The 15,152-nt window shown below is 54.0% G+C and overlaps 1 protein-coding gene across 1 annotated transcript in view; it reads right to left on the bottom strand.

The window, feature by feature from the left end:
• Nucleotides 1–15,152, bottom strand: part of TBC1D22B (TBC1 domain family member 22B) — a 79,502-nt gene that overhangs the window by 10,899 nt on the left and 53,451 nt on the right. Inside the window, exons 9-12 of the mRNA XM_004710742.4 lie at nt 8,608–8,714; nt 8,050–8,125; nt 5,517–5,644; nt 5,198–5,293 (exon numbers count right to left, since the gene is read on the bottom strand). Coding sequence (XP_004710799.1) covers nt 5,198–5,293; nt 5,517–5,644; nt 8,050–8,125; nt 8,608–8,714 — 407 coding nt within the window. The remainder of the gene's footprint in view (nt 1–5,197; nt 5,294–5,516; nt 5,645–8,049; nt 8,126–8,607; nt 8,715–15,152) is intronic.

Here is a 15,152-nt window from a genome sequence, read left to right on the forward strand (position 1 = left end):
GTGCAGACACGCCCACAGATGAGTACCTGATGTGAAGACTGTTACCCGCACTACACCATGCTTCCAGGCATTTCATTTATTTGTCATTAGAAATAAATATTTCACAATATATAAAGACATAGTGTTTTTGTGATTGATCACTACGCTTTAATAATGTTCAATTTGTAACAATGAAAAATACATCCTGCATATCAGATATTTACATGACAATTCATAACAGTAGCAAAATGACAGCTATGAAGGAGCAACAAAAATAATTTTACGGTTGGTGGTCACCACCACATGAGGAACTGTATTAAAGGGTCGCGGCATTAGGAAGGTTGAGAACCCCTGTCTTACACCATCCTGATACAACTGGGCTTCTCACCTTTACAAAGTTCAATACTGTTTCTCCTCGACTGTCTGACTCAATTTCTGTAGAGGCTTTCCGAATGTTTTAGCTATTATTTACCAGAACATTCAGTTTCTAGACGAATGAGCTCCCATCTTCCACTGCAATCTGGAACTTGGGGCAAAACGAATACCTAGTGGGAACACCAACCCCTTAGACTGGTTTCTCGAGACCCTGGCGCTGTGAGGACCATGGCTAACGGACTGACCGGAAGATCGAGAGATCCTCTGAGAACTAAACGCTCTGCAGGCAGGACGCTGGAAAAGCCCATCCGCGAGAGGGTGTTTTCATCTAGCACAGCATGTTCCTTGGCATTACATGAGATGTAACTCTTTATGGGAGAGGGAAGCCTCCTCTTTCTCCCGAGGAGCGGCTGGTGGTTGCAAACTGCCGAGCTGACGGCTAGCATTCCAAAGTGTGGTCCATGGTGCAGAAAACATCTTCATTGATACCATAATCCAACTGCGTCCATATTCTTCCCTGGTCTTCCTGATTCTCCGCCAGCTTCCACGTGCACGTGAGATGACTGAACGGGCCACGGCAAGAGTCAGGATCACCTCAGTCTCCCACGTGGCGCCCCTGCTCTTTAGCAGTGGTCAGAGGGCTTCTGCCACACGCTGGCCAGTGCAACCCACGATTTTGACCGCCGCATCGCTGCGTCCGTGGTGGTGTTCATGAAGGATCCAAGTAAGAGGGAATTCCGGACAATGTCCATCTCTTCTCCATTGAGCATGATGGGCGTTCCCGGTCTAGTTGTGGAGATTTTCTTGTTCTCTGTTTACTGACGTTGGATCCATTCGGAAGGCTGCAGAACTGGGAGTGGGCTCACCAGCACTGAGCTGGGCGGTGGCCTGCTGCTACCCATAGGGGGTCAGTGGCTTGTCCTTCGGAAGTGGTCTGCCTCTCCCTCATGAACAGTCTGCTGTAGCCTGGAACCGCTGCTAAAACCTGTCTCCCACAGGGGACCCTGCTGGTATTTGAGATCCTGGAGTCTTAGCTTCTAGCCTTGGGGCAACACAAAAGCCACCAGAGTAGCTCCAATGGACAGATGAGTAGTGACCTTGGCCTAACTAGAGTTTCTGAGACTCAGTTTCCCCATCTTTAAAGGAGGCTACTAATCCCAATCACCTCATAGGATTGCTTTAAGAATGAGATGAATTAACCCGGACAAGCATTCTGAATAGCGCCTCGGATTATTATAAGCGCTACCAGCTAGCTATTATTCCATCAATCCTTATGAAACTGCTAACATTCGACCATTCTGATGTCCCCAAACAGTCATTTCAGCAACCTAACATCACCATCACCGCCACGGGGCCTCCTATCGGCCCAGACTGAGGGACAGAATTGCTGAGGGTCCCGCTGTCACGGGAGCAGCCCGCCACTGTCACAAAGTCCTTGCGCACAGACACGCCTCGCGTTCCCTGCTCGGGTCTCAGGAGGGGACCCTCATCACGGCTCCTCCATGGTCAGTTCTCAGTCCCCTCTTCCAGGCAGTGACCCAGATGGCTGCTTGGCCAGGGAGCAAGCAGCAGGTCCCTTCCCTTCGCCCTGCGTCCCCTGACGCTTCCTTTTCAGCCCGCACAGCAGCCTGGCGCGGTTCACACAGGGAGGTGAAGATGGACCTGAGAGGCGGGCTCCGTGGGCTCTCACTTGCTTTTCCTGCTTCCCAGACCCGGGAGCACATTAGTCAGGATAAGGAGCTCACGGTGTGGAGGGTGAGGCGCTATATCCCATGTATCAATCTGTGTAATCCTCAGAACAGCTGTCGTAGGGGGAGGCACTATTGTCTCCAGTTCAGAGGGCCGAGCTGCTTGCTCTGGGTGGACAGCTCGAGGGGCAGGATGGGTCTGAGGCACTGGCAGTGAAGTGAAGACACTCTGGCGTAGCCCCTCCCTCATGCAGTGTAGCCCCTGACTGAAGGGGGAGGGAGGGTGATGACGCCCCTCAAGCCTCGCTCTTCTTCCCGGGCCTGCTGAATGGCCACAACACCCACTTTTATCTCTGCAGCTACTTCGGCTGGTCTGTCTTCACGCCACTCAATGGCAGCTTTCAGTACCCCCACCTGTCTCCCGGGACGGGGCTCCATGGTGTTTCCCGATCCTAGCCATTTACCGAATGACAAACGGCCCTTCGGCTGCTAGGATGGGTGTGCCTCTCTTCTCTGGAGAATCGGGCCTAAGATCTCACAGTGTGACTCGCTGCGACATGATGCTCTTTGGCCTTGTTCCTCACACCTGCGCCGAGCTTCTAGCTCTGTCCATCCCAACCCTGCCAGGCCTGCTGCTGCTTTTCCTGGTCACAGAATTGTGGGAGCAACTTGGGGGGCTATCCAGTCTGGCTGCCCATTCATTCTGTTTCGTCTGAAGTAGGGGAAGGGACCCCCACAGGTAGGATGACTGAGATGTGGACACAGCAGCAGACCACAGCCCGAGGCTCTTCCCTGGGTCCTTTTGGAAAGACCCCATCCATCAGGTAACCGAATGTGCTGCCCAGCAGAGACGAGCATCTCCTGGCCTGACGCAGCCGTGGGCTCAGAGCCCAGCACACCCTCGGCTCGGTTGCTTCTGTGAATTGCTAAGAGCTGTTCCGGGAATCCCCTCCACCTTCCGGAGCTAATCTGGGAAACACTATGATAACACACGAATGTCTGGGCCCAGCTCATGGTAAATGAATTACACGCTCCACCTGAACCACGTGATCAAAATTGGCAGCTCCCCCGGCACCTGGCCATCGCAGCCCCTCACCCTCATTGATCCCAGCATGTCACACACGCTGCTGGCGGGCAGAAACCGGGGCCCTGCATAAGCGGCCTGCAGCCACGCAACCGTCACCAGTGTCGGCACGTAGACACTGCTCCTTCCCGCTCCTACTTCTTCCAAAGCTCTGACTTGGGCAAGTCGGGGCCTACCCGCCCATCTCCCTGCTGCAAGGGCCTCTGTTCTATGGCCACCTACCACCAATTACAGAGAGGGCCTGCTCGGGAAGCCCGCAGAGAAAACGGCCCGGCCGTTCACTGGAACGGAGACAGACACTCCATCTTCTCTGGCTGCCCCCTACCCCACCCCGCCCAGCCTTGAAAAAAGAAGCGTGTGTCCATCCAGCCACCACCACTAACCTTCCAACAGTTCAGAAACATACCAATCCGGAGACCCGCGCTTCCTCCTCGCGCGCCGAGGGCATGAGCAGGCTGCAGGTCTAGCAACCTCTCTTCAACGCCCATTTGCCCCAGTTTGGAGTGGGGGGGGGGGGCGGGGGAAGAGGGCATTTACATCCGTCCTTCACAGTCCGCTCACCGGGCAGGGTTGGCTGCAGCATCGCAGCCAGGATTCCAGGTCACCGGGCCCTCACTGGCCAGTCCACTCGGTCTCTTCTGCTCCATCCACCTCTCCTCTGTGGCCTCCCTCCTGGAGGTGTGAGCCAAGGACAGGCCCCGCTTCCTCTGCACACTCACTGCCTTGGGCTGTCTCCTCCGGTACCCCCGACTTTACGTACCACCCAGCTCAGATGAGCTCAGGAAGGTGGAGGGGATTCCTGGAATGGCTCTCAGCAGCCCAAGCCTCGCGTGTTCTGTGTCCAGGCTATGCCTGGCTGCTGACCTCCAGACCCGAGGGATCTCTCTCTGCATGGCGAACTGCCTTTCAAATCCACTCTGCCCCCAACTGCGCTCTGGGTTGTCTCGGGTGCACCTGAGCCTCCCAGGGCCTCCTCATCCCGACCCGTCCTTTCTTTCCCTGCACCCAATTTGTCAGGAAGCCGGGCAGCTCTGCTTTCAAGATAGACTCAAAATCACCTGTCACACTTCCCACTGCCACCACCCTGGTCCACGCCACACCTGTCGCTCGCCTGGAAGACTTCAGTCGTCTTCCCTGGGGGGCTCCCTGCTTCTACCCTCGCCCACACCTCCAGGGAGGCCCGAGCAGATCCCGGCCCTCCTTTGCTCAAGACCTGCGCACGTCTTCTCCCTCGGTGTAGAAGCCAAGGTGCCTGCACTGGCACGAAGGCAGTGGTGGGTCCCTTGTCACCTCTGAGCTCACCTCTTCCTTCTGCATGGTTCTGTCCTGGCCACAGTGGCCTCCATCAGAGTACCTTCAACCACCAAGCACACCGGACACTCTTCTCCCCAGGCGGCCGCCGGGCAGGCTCCTTCCCCATCCCCAAGCCTTTCCTCACAGGTCACCTTCTTGGTGAGCCTACCTGGCCTGACGTAAAGTTGCGCCTGCTCCTTCCCTACCTTCTAGTGATGAATCTCCTTTACCCGATCCACGGCTTCATTCTGTGCCTCTTCCCACCTTCTCGTGCTCGTGTAAGCTCCCTGGTTTATGACATGGCCAGAGCAGTGGCTCTCAACCTTCCCCATGCCGAGACCCTTTCAGACAGGTCTTCATGTGGTGGTGACCCCCAACCACAACATGATGTTCTTTGCTACTTCATCACTGTCATTTTGCTACTTATGAATCGGGCGACCCCTGTGAAAGGGTCATTGCTGACCTAGAGCGTCAGCTCTGAGAAGACGCCTTGCTGCTTCATTTCCTGGCCTGCCCAGTGCCTTCCGCAGTGCACGGGCAGGCAGGACATGAACACCTGCCACCGGTGACTGGCTGGCCTGGTGCTGCCCCACCGAGGCCCCTTTCCTACGGCAAGAACCCTGACTCCTGACATCTTGCCAGCGGGGGCGGGGCCACATCTTCATCTTCATTGAAGCACCCGTTCCCCTCTGCACCTCCCAGCCAGCTACCTGAGGGGCAGCCCCTCAAGTGGGCGAATGCTCGCTCCGATGCTTGTTCTGAGGGCCTGGCCACTCACCTGGAAGTCCTCCTCGTCCAAGATCTCTTTCCTCCATTTGATCAAGAAGGCTGCACACACGTAGAGATGGAAGTGGGAGAATCCTTCTGGTTCCGACTGGGAAGGGAAAACACAAGTTAGAGGCTCTCAGGTTCTGACAAGGAGCTGGCGCCGGCCTTCCTAGAAGTTCCCGTCCTCCCGGGGGCGGGAAAGCAGGACAGCTTGCCGAGGGTGCCTGGGCCACCCATGCCCGTGACGTCAGTCCCTGCCCGTGATGCCGAGGCAGGGTGCCGGACACCACGGGCAGCCTGGCGCAGAGTGGTCTGGGGCCGCCCCGTACCTGGTATGTGTCCCACAGGCGGATGGTGCAGCGCAGGGGGAGCTCCCGCATGAGCAGGTTGTTCATCCAGCGAAAGGCAAACTGCAGGTATTCCACCTCGTACTTCCTGAAGTGCCTGTGCACCTGCTCTGAAACAGGAAGTGCGAGTGGTCCCAGGGCACAGGCGCCACACACTGGCCGTTTCACTTCGTTTCTTATCTCCCCGCCACCCGCGGGGTTCAGGTGGGGGTGATGGTGACTGGGGCACGGGGGGAGGGTGGGGGCAAATAAGCACCTGACTGTCCTTTGCGTTTGGTTTCCATACTGCAGAGCAACCCTGCCTGGTGGGTAGATGGGCACATTCCCCATCCCGGAACGATGCCACCCTCCCATCTCTGCGTGCGAGGTGACCCGCCCCTTCCCAGGGCTCTTCTGGCCCCAAAGCAGGAACCCTATGGCTCACTTGGCTGCCTACCCTTACTCCTCATCAGAGAAAGAGCCACAGCGCCTTGGAGGGCACCTTGGCCACTCTCCCACTGGTGAGGAATTCCTCTTCGGCTTCCTCGGCAGACGGCCGGCCAGCAGGTTCTTAAACACTGCTAGTGGAGAGGCTCAGCCGCCCCAGGCAAGTCCGTCCTCCACTGGTGCTGCCAGTGACCACCAGCTCGCCGCTACTACCTTCCAACCGCACACTACCCAGTCCCCGTCTACTTGTCAGCTCAGCGCTTCAAAGAGCTTAGCAGCCTTGTGTGTGTTTGTCTGCTTGTTTCTGGATCGCTATCCTCCCCGGCATTCCCGTCTATAAAATGAGGACAATCATTCTTTCCTCAGGGGGTCTGAGGACAATCCAATAAGAAAATACACGTATTGCCGTTAGAATAGCACCTGGCCGGCAGTAAACCCTCAATACACCTTTTTGGGAGAAGAACTATTAACCGTAATTACTTCCAGGGAGTAGGATTTCATGGAGGGGGAATTTTTACTTGTTACTAAAAATGAATAGAGAACTGTACGTTGGCAAGCCCGCTATTTTACAGCACCAAATCGTTAGTTTTCAGGCCTTTGTAAGGGCATAAGAAACACGTTTTCCGGCACATGAAACCTAGGATTGATGAACCTAGAGAGACAGCCAGTGGAATAAGGGTCCCCGGGGGTCCGGTGGGAGAGGAGAGGGTAAATGGGAGCTGATATAGCAGGGAGTTCAAGAAGGGAGAGAATGTTTTGAAATGGGCTGTTGTAGTAATTACAGAACCCTGCTTGAGGTGATTGAACTATGGGATGGTACGATATGGACATTTGCTCTCAATAAAATGGTTTGGGGGGAAGAAAGAAAAAAAAAAAGCAATGACAGGGCAGACATGGCAGCAAGCACAGCCCCTGCTGTCTGGAACCGTCTGAGTGCTGGGCTTGTCCTTGCCTGCCTGCTGCCTGGATCAATCTGCAGGACAGCGTCTTGAGAGGCCCAGACATGGGGGACGGGCGGGGAGCGTCACAGCTGGGCCAGGGGGAGAGAATACTGGAGACAAGAGACATCGCGTGGGCAGCGTAGATGCAAAGAGACTGGGAGTGAGCAAATTAGCTGGGGACTTGAACTCCTTAGTGGTCAAAGGCTGCTAGCGTGAGCGTGACAAATCAAGAAAGATTTTCAGGACAAGCGAACCTGGGGGAAAACAGAAAAAAGATGCACCTTGTATGGGAATTCAGAAAACCTGACTAGAGGGAGCAAACCCCCTGAGTGGGAAAAGCAGAAGGTGGTGAGGGGGACCAGCCGGTGCGTGGCTGGGAGAATCAGAGAACTGGGGCAGGAGCGACCACTTAGCAGAAGAGGCAACTTATTCCGACTTCTCTCCGTGGGCTTCTCTCCCAGAGTCCCGTGAGTTCTAATGGCTGTGACTCCAGGCCAGAGCCAAGGGAAAATGCCGACAATGCCTCCTGATCCGCAAAGACCTTGTGCTTCAGAAGTGTCGCCTCTGATCCCCGCATTCCCACGAGGTCAGAGGGCGCTGCTAGCACCCCACAGGCGGACTGGAGGGTCCTGCCTGGATCAAGCCTGGGAGCCCCGAGTTCCATCACCAGCTGGAGAACAAGGTGGGGTGTGGCGCTCAGAGCAACCCCAGAGCCACAGAAGAGGGCCGTGACGGAGCGGGGCTTCAGAAAGAGGAGCCGGGGGAGCGAAAGGGATGGTCTGGGAGAGGAAGGAGTGTGGAGCAGGCGGGTTCTTCAAGGGGAAGTTGGAGAAGCCCAGGGATGACGGGGCAGAGCCGTGGCTAGGGAAATGGGGAAGCTGGGGGAAGTGGCAGAGAGGTGCTGAAGGAAGAGTGACGGAGCAGTGACTGAAGACCCCAGAGCGAGGGGAGTTGGAGACATTAGCTGAGTTCTCATCTCACCTTCCTGTGGAGATGTGCAAGGATGGGCGTGCTGCCTAGAGCAGGGAGTAGACGAGGAAGGGTGATATGTAGGAGGGTAGCTAAGGAAAGCCCCCCACAAGCCTAACTGCTTCACGTCAGAATCGTACTGTGTAACTATATGGGAATGCCTCTTCCTCCGAACTTACCATCTATTCGACTGACAAGCTCTTCCAGGGCCCTGACCTTCTTCTGGATCCCCGGCTGTGCAAAGGTGTAGTTATCCTGAAAATGACACAATGTCCAGGGTAAGCGGGGGCACCGGGCAGTTGTGCTTCTACCCCTCGGGTTCACCGAATTGCACACGAAAGCACACACCACAGCTGGTGCCAATAGCTGCTGACCGGGATTTGGGGAACAAAGGAATCAACCCAGCATAAAGTAATCAACCCAGCATGAGAGCCTGGGGGCAAGCCTGGCAGAGCTACACCTGGTGGAGGTGGGTCCGTGTGGCTCACTGCGCAGCAGAGAGGAGGGCATCCTCTGAAGACATCGCAGCCAGGGCAACAGTGGGGAGCTCCGTAAATGCCAGGGCTGCTAGACCATCACCTTGGGAGAGCTTGCCAAGCCAGGACAAGGGAGAGAGATGGGCAGACCAGAAAGGAGGAGGAGGGCCACGCGAAGCATGTGCCCATCTGGTGAACAAGCATGATACGGAAAGCAAAGGCCTCCTGGGAGGTCCACGCAGGTGGGTGGGACCGGCTCACCTGGATTCCATCTAGCAACTTGCTCATGCACCAAAAGCTGTCGGCTTCAATGCTTCGCAGAATGTCCTGAGACAAGTTGGTCACATCAAAGTTCTCCACATCCTCTTCTGTAAAACAAAAGGTGAAGAAAGTCCAGAGGTCTTATCTAAAAAACGGAGAGAGAAAGATAGAGTCTAGTGTCTTCAAAGGAGTCCGTTAAGGGCCGGGGAGAACCACGCTACCCAGGTGCCAAGGGACGATGGGCTGCCCCTCTCCTCCCCGTGTCAGGCGGGTAAGGCGTGTCCCTGGAAGTTCATGAAGAAGGATTTCAACTCAACACGGAACGGGCCACTCGCACACCAATGTGCTGGCCCCAACATCTCTTTCCTGCCTCGGCACGTCTTCCTCCCATTTTAGAACAAGATCAGCCAGGCCCCCTGCTCAATCCCCGCAAGACGGTCTGCACAAATCCTGATTTCAGACGTTCAGCGAACCGTCTAGTGCCGCTACATGTAGTGGGGCGAGCTGGGATCAGGCAGCCCTCAATGGTTCATTTGAAGGAAGCGGTCCTCCAATCCTGAGAAGGCCGCCTCGCTGTCTCACCGCTCCCGAGTGAGGAGGAGGAAATGAAGAAGGCCCAAGCCTGTGGCTGTGTCTCGGACTGAACTCCACCAGGATGGACATCCCTGGGTTGGGCTCTGCAGACCACCAACCACAGTGGATGCCCAAGAGCGAGAGCTTCCCGAGACAGGCGTGGCTGAGGAATGCTGCAGCCCATGGCCCCAGCTCGGAGAGCCACTGAGAGCACAGGGCACAGTGTCTGCAATGTTGCCTAGCGTTGCGCCCGCACTTGGCACACCTATCCACGGATTCTGTGTATCTGGCATAGTCCACGCCTGCTCAGCCATGGCTCCTCTCTTAAACAGAATGAACAGCCTATCCTTTTCCATGGAAACTCCCACATTCAACAAGAGAGAGATGTTCCTCCCTGTTCTTCCTACCGGAGGAAAGAGGACCCAGGAAGAAAGGATCTCCTTGTTCCTGGGGTAGGCTTCTGCAACCCACAGGTCACTGCACACCTGCCAGAGGTCACGCACAGACACGTTCAGACCTTGAGTTTGGCAGCAAGGGCAGCTTTCCTCCTTAGACCCACATGCCCAGTACACATACAGTATTTATGTAAGCACAGAGGAAAGATGAAATGCAACTATATGTGACCTTCTCTCTGGGGGACGGACAACGGAAAAGTGGGTGAGGGGAGACGTCGGACAGGGCAAGATATGACAAAATAATAATTTATAAATTACCAAGGGCTCATGAGGGAGTGGAGAACGGGGAGGGAGGGGAAAAATGAGGACCTAATGCCGGGGGCTTAAGAGGAGAGGAAATGTTTTGAGAGTGATGAGGGCAATGAACGTACAAATGTGCTTTACACAATTGATGTGTGTATGGACTGTGACAAGAGGTGTATGAGCCCCTAATAAAATGATTTTTTAAAAAAAAGAAACTATATGAAAAAGAACATTAAAAAAAAAAAAAGATGAAATGCACCACAGGCTTAGGTTGCTTATTCCTAGGTGGGGTAAGCAATTTTTTCCTTTAAGACTTCAAAAATTCTAGAACCATAATTTTTACAATGAGATTAAAAAAAAGGGGGGGCACGCTACTTTGGGGTTAAAAAAAAGAAAAGTCATGTGTCCGTGCCTGCCTTTTAGCACCCACCAGGAGCAGCAGATTTCGACAGGAGGCTCGCAGGAACTCAGAATCCAGGTCATCTATGTACGCACCTTAGCGATATCCTTTCGCGTTTTCCTAAGGGAAACCCTTACTAGACGGTGTTTTGGGGCGGCCACACACGGCACTGTGAATGCAGCTACTGATACTGAGCTGCCACAAGCAGCTCCGGTGTCCTTTGTGTTTCGTGGGCTAGTTCTGAGACCCTTCAGTGCTGTGCCTGCACCCAGTCCACTGCTTCGTCCGCCCCCCAGGATGGAGACCCAAGGTCCCGCCGACTCTTAGCACCACAACAGTGCCACCAAAACTGCTGTGGGTCACAAACTTAGGTGGCTCTAACTCAGCTGGTCCCGCTGGGCCTTCCCAGCATTTCAGAGCCGGAGGAGGGCTGAACTCTACTTTTCTGCCTACTGGGAGGCAGGAATTCACACAGCCAGCCAGTCAAAGCACCTCGTGCGGAGTCCACAGCCCCAAGCTGCAGAGAAAGGCCCTCGGGAGGGCTTCCAGCAGCACACACCATCTTCAGAAGGATCATAGGACGGCCCACTGGAAGGCGTCCAGCATGTCACTGAGGGCAGTGGTGCCACCTCCAACAAGGGCCAAGTCTTCGGTGGTCCTTACTGGGCAGCTGGGGCGATGGAGCTTCAAGGGACACTTTACGACCCTCTTTAAGTAGCAAAGCATCCAGAAAGAAGAGAGGCGAAGCTCCTCATAAGAGCCTAACTGCCCACTTTGGGTTTGACAAGAACATGCCCGTCTGTTCGCTGACAGATGGACGTGGAGTGGCGGGCCAGGCCAACCATGTTTTCTTGAGACTCCGAGTCGGGGCCAGAATCGGCCTGCAGTGCCTGCAAGCTCACGGGCAGTTTGGTGACACTGGTTTTGCTTAAACTGATGAGGAGCTTGACCGCTGACTGCGCTAACAGCTTCCCGGGGCACCCATCTGTGACCCCGGGGAGACGTCTAGGCTTTATCGTCCGACTGGCTGGAGCAGGCGTGCTCAAACCTTAGATTGTTTCTCTTTCCAATGCCTCCGCTTTCTCTGACTCTGCCTTTCTTTTTCCTCTTTCTCCCAAGCCGGACTCACTAGAATACCTAGCATAAACAACATCTTGTGACCACAAAAGTAAAATAGGATCAATCTTTTCAGCCATATGGCTAAAGAACTTCAAAGCGCAGAAGGGTAACCATTTCATCTGGGAAAGGCGGTTTAGGAAAGGCATCGAGGTAGTGCCTGGTGGTCCGGGTGAGCATTCAGTGGCTCCTGCGGTGTATCAATCGGTTGCTGGGGGCGAGCTGTCTGGCACTTGCAGATGAGTCTTCGGTGGGAGCAGCTGTGGCAAGACCCCCACCACAATCTGGAAGAGGATGGAGAGGCCAAGCCAGCTGCCTGACAAGACAGGAGGGTGAGGAGCGCGGGCGGCTCTGAGGAGAGGCTGCTGATCCAGGGAGAAGGCCGGAGCGAACACTAATTCTCCAGTGGCTGCAGGGGAGAGACCCGGAGGGAGGCGGTTCTGTTTCTGGCGGACCATGTCTCAGAACTGCATCAGGAAAGGCGTGCTGGGCTGAAGACGCAGGCAAGCCGTTAGCTCTAGAGCCCTTCCTGACCCTGTGCCTGTCAACCAGGGGAGGGACCACGAGGCACACATTCAGCTGGACTTCGAAGAGAAGTCTGGCTGTACACTACTCAGCCAGGGGGTAGCCCGAGTGGATCCGTGTGGTACGAGGCCCTGGTTAAAATGAACTTACTAACCAGACAACCACTGACTTCACTCAGGTTCCTGTACTACTGTTTTCTCTTATAAACAGCTAAAACGGCGGGGGTGGCTGACTCAGCCTTTTGGGCCTGGATGCAGGACCCCAGGTTCTGTGAGCGTTCAGGCTACGGGGGCAGCAGGAAAGCAAGGCCCAGCACACTTATATTCTAGGCCCCCGCCCAAAGGCCACCCACGGAGACCATGTCCATCGGTTATGCCACTGTCCCTCGCAGAGAGGCTCCTCACCGAGGCCCAAGCACGTGGAGTGTGTCGGCGACCTCGACTTCCACTCTGTTACCGTCCAATGAGGACAGCTCCCCGGCTCACTGCTGGCGAGAGAGCAGCTAGGTCTTGCGGTCCCTGAGATGACAAGCCACAACTTGCCCTGGGACAACGGTCTCCTCTCATGATACAGGGCACCCAACATTGGACACCCCACCGAGAAATACACAACCTGGTGAATGCAATCAATGCCACAGGATTATATGCTCAAAATGGCAAGTTAAAAACAATAAATCAAAAGATTCACTGGCATCTCATTCACATGCCACACAATTAAACAGTTGCGTCAAGTTGAACTCTTAAACCGCTGCGGCTCCCAAGCGGCAGTGGGACACGGCTCCGGGCGTGCCGCCTCAGAGAGGCTGCTGCTGCTGCGGGCAGAGCCCCCGCCTGCTCCCCAGCTGTCCCACGCGCTCCGTCTGGAGGGCAGTGTGAGGACAAGGACGGGCTTCCCAAAGGGCTGGGCGCTCAAGAACTCCCCACCCACCGCTCCTTAATTCCTGGCAAACCAACAGCATTGCCGTGGAAAGTGAAACACCCTAACCGGGTGATTTAATTATATAAGGTTTAGAAACAGGTAAAACGAATCTGAGTGTTTGCTGGAAGCCAGGAAAGTAGATACCCTTGCTGTGGGCGGGCGGGGGTCTCGGGCTGCCAGCTGACGGGACACAGCGAGCCTTTGGAGGGTGGAAAGGTCCCAGGTCTTGGTATGGGTGCTGTGCAGACCGGCCTGCTTCTTTGGGGGAAATGCGCTTTCCTAATGTCTACCCCCCTTCACTATAAAGCTGACCATTAAAATAAAACGAGACAAAAAGGGTGGTCGAGGGAAGATGGTGAGTCGCAGGGAAGCCAGCCTGGCCACCCATCAGAAAGTGAAAGCCACTTGCCACAGAGCCGTCATCCCCTCCCAGGGACCCACCCCTCAGGCACAAAACAGACACGGGTCACCAAAGGTCAAGGCAGGACTATTCAGAAGAGCTAAGAGGCCATCCACAGATGAAGGGACACACAAAATATTATCAAACATTAAAAACGGGGTCCTGATCATACTACAACATGGATGACCCTTAACCATTGCGCGGAGTGAAATCGGGCCGGCACCAAAGGACAAATACTGTACACTCCTACTTATGTGAAATGTCTAGAACAGGCAAATGTAGAGACCGAGTTTATGAGGGGCTACCAGGAGCTGGGCGGTGGGAAGGGGCAGAATGGGGAGCTATCTTTTAAGGGGTGCTGGGTTTCTGTTTGAGGTGATGAAAAACGGTGATGAAATGGGGAGTGGTGATAATTACAAAACATGGTGAATACAATCCATGTCACCAAATTGTATGGTTAACATGGCAAGCTGTTTAATGAGCTTTACTGGTATATAATCCACATACCATGCAACAGTTCCATCACACTCAGAGGAGCTGTGCAATCGCCACCACAATCCATTTAAGAACATGTCTTTCATACTCATTGCTTGTAGCTCCCCATTTCCCCCCAGTCTCCTTGGCAAGGCCCCTGGCTAGTTATATGGACTGTATGCAGATTTAGCCATCCTGGACTCCATATACAGAAAATCATACGAAACGCATGCAAACAAACCCAACAAGGACAAACAGAAAACTCGCAACTGAAAAAGAAAATATTAAAGATGGAAACAACTTTAACACGGGTCACAAGGGTGGTGATTTTAACCTGTCTACCATAATCGACTTTACAATGCCCCCGTCTGACCGCAAGGCTGGTCACACCCTTCAGCTACTGTCAGCAGGGACTCACAGGAGACTTGTGCATGTGGGGACCCTGCCAGTGGATTTGGGCTTCCACTGTCACCCAGAGCCTCCTGGAAACCAGGTGTTAGGAATTTAAGCCCTGATATTGTTTCCTTGTCTCGATTTGGATTTCATGATTTATTACTCTTGGATCACACAGGCAGGTGTGCTTCTTCTATGTGGATTTGGTCGACACCTCACTTGGATGGCTGCTCACTGTGAGACAAGTGTAGATGCTATTCTTTGGGACAGCCAGGCACCATCTGGTTTCTTCACAACACCTTGCTAAAGCACCCATATCTTCAGTGATCTCTTCATGAGAGCAAGTAGCCAGTAGGTCCCTGTCAAAGAACTAGTTGTTCTTGGATCGGGGTTAGAATTACATGTGAGAAAATGGCATATGTATGTTGTACATCTAAGGGTCTTCAAAAAGTGTGTAGAAAAGCTAAACTGAAAGATAATGTAATTTCCCAGGAACTTTTGAAAGGATCTTCATATTTTACCACAATTAAAAAATATATATCTTCTTGGGACAATAATGACAATCTACTGTGGTTCTGGACATTAGTTTAGTTTCTTCTTCAACTGCCCACCTCCCCGGAAGGGAAGACCAGCAGTGGAAGCGCAGCCACCACATGCGACGGGCCGGGCACTGGGTAGAGACAGATGCCCACCAAGACTGCAAGCATGGACTCGGGGTACAGTCTGTGGGGAGACTACTTACCAGGAACCCTCTTTCTCTGTCAACTTGAGCGTTGCTATCAAGAATAATAGCAGGGCTCCCCGTCTGACCTCTTCCAGTTCCTGGCTGACCACCCTGTATATCATGCCAGCCTGTCCCCCTTCCCAGCCCTGCCTGGAAGGCAGTAGTTTACCTGTTTCTGCCAACCAGAATTTAAGCTCTTAAAAGATTTTATTTTTAAAAAATTTATTTTAAATGAGGACCTAATGTCGGGGGTTTAAATGGAGAGAAAATGTTTTGAGAAACGATGTACAAATGCGCTTTACACAATTGATGTGTGTATGGATT

Source organism: Echinops telfairi, unplaced genomic scaffold (genome assembly GCF_000313985.2).
Source record: "Echinops telfairi isolate 266 unplaced genomic scaffold, ASM31398v2 ScPeMD7_3533;HRSCAF=4204_1, whole genome shotgun sequence".
NCBI lineage: Eukaryota > Metazoa > Chordata > Mammalia > Afrosoricida > Tenrecidae > Echinops > Echinops telfairi.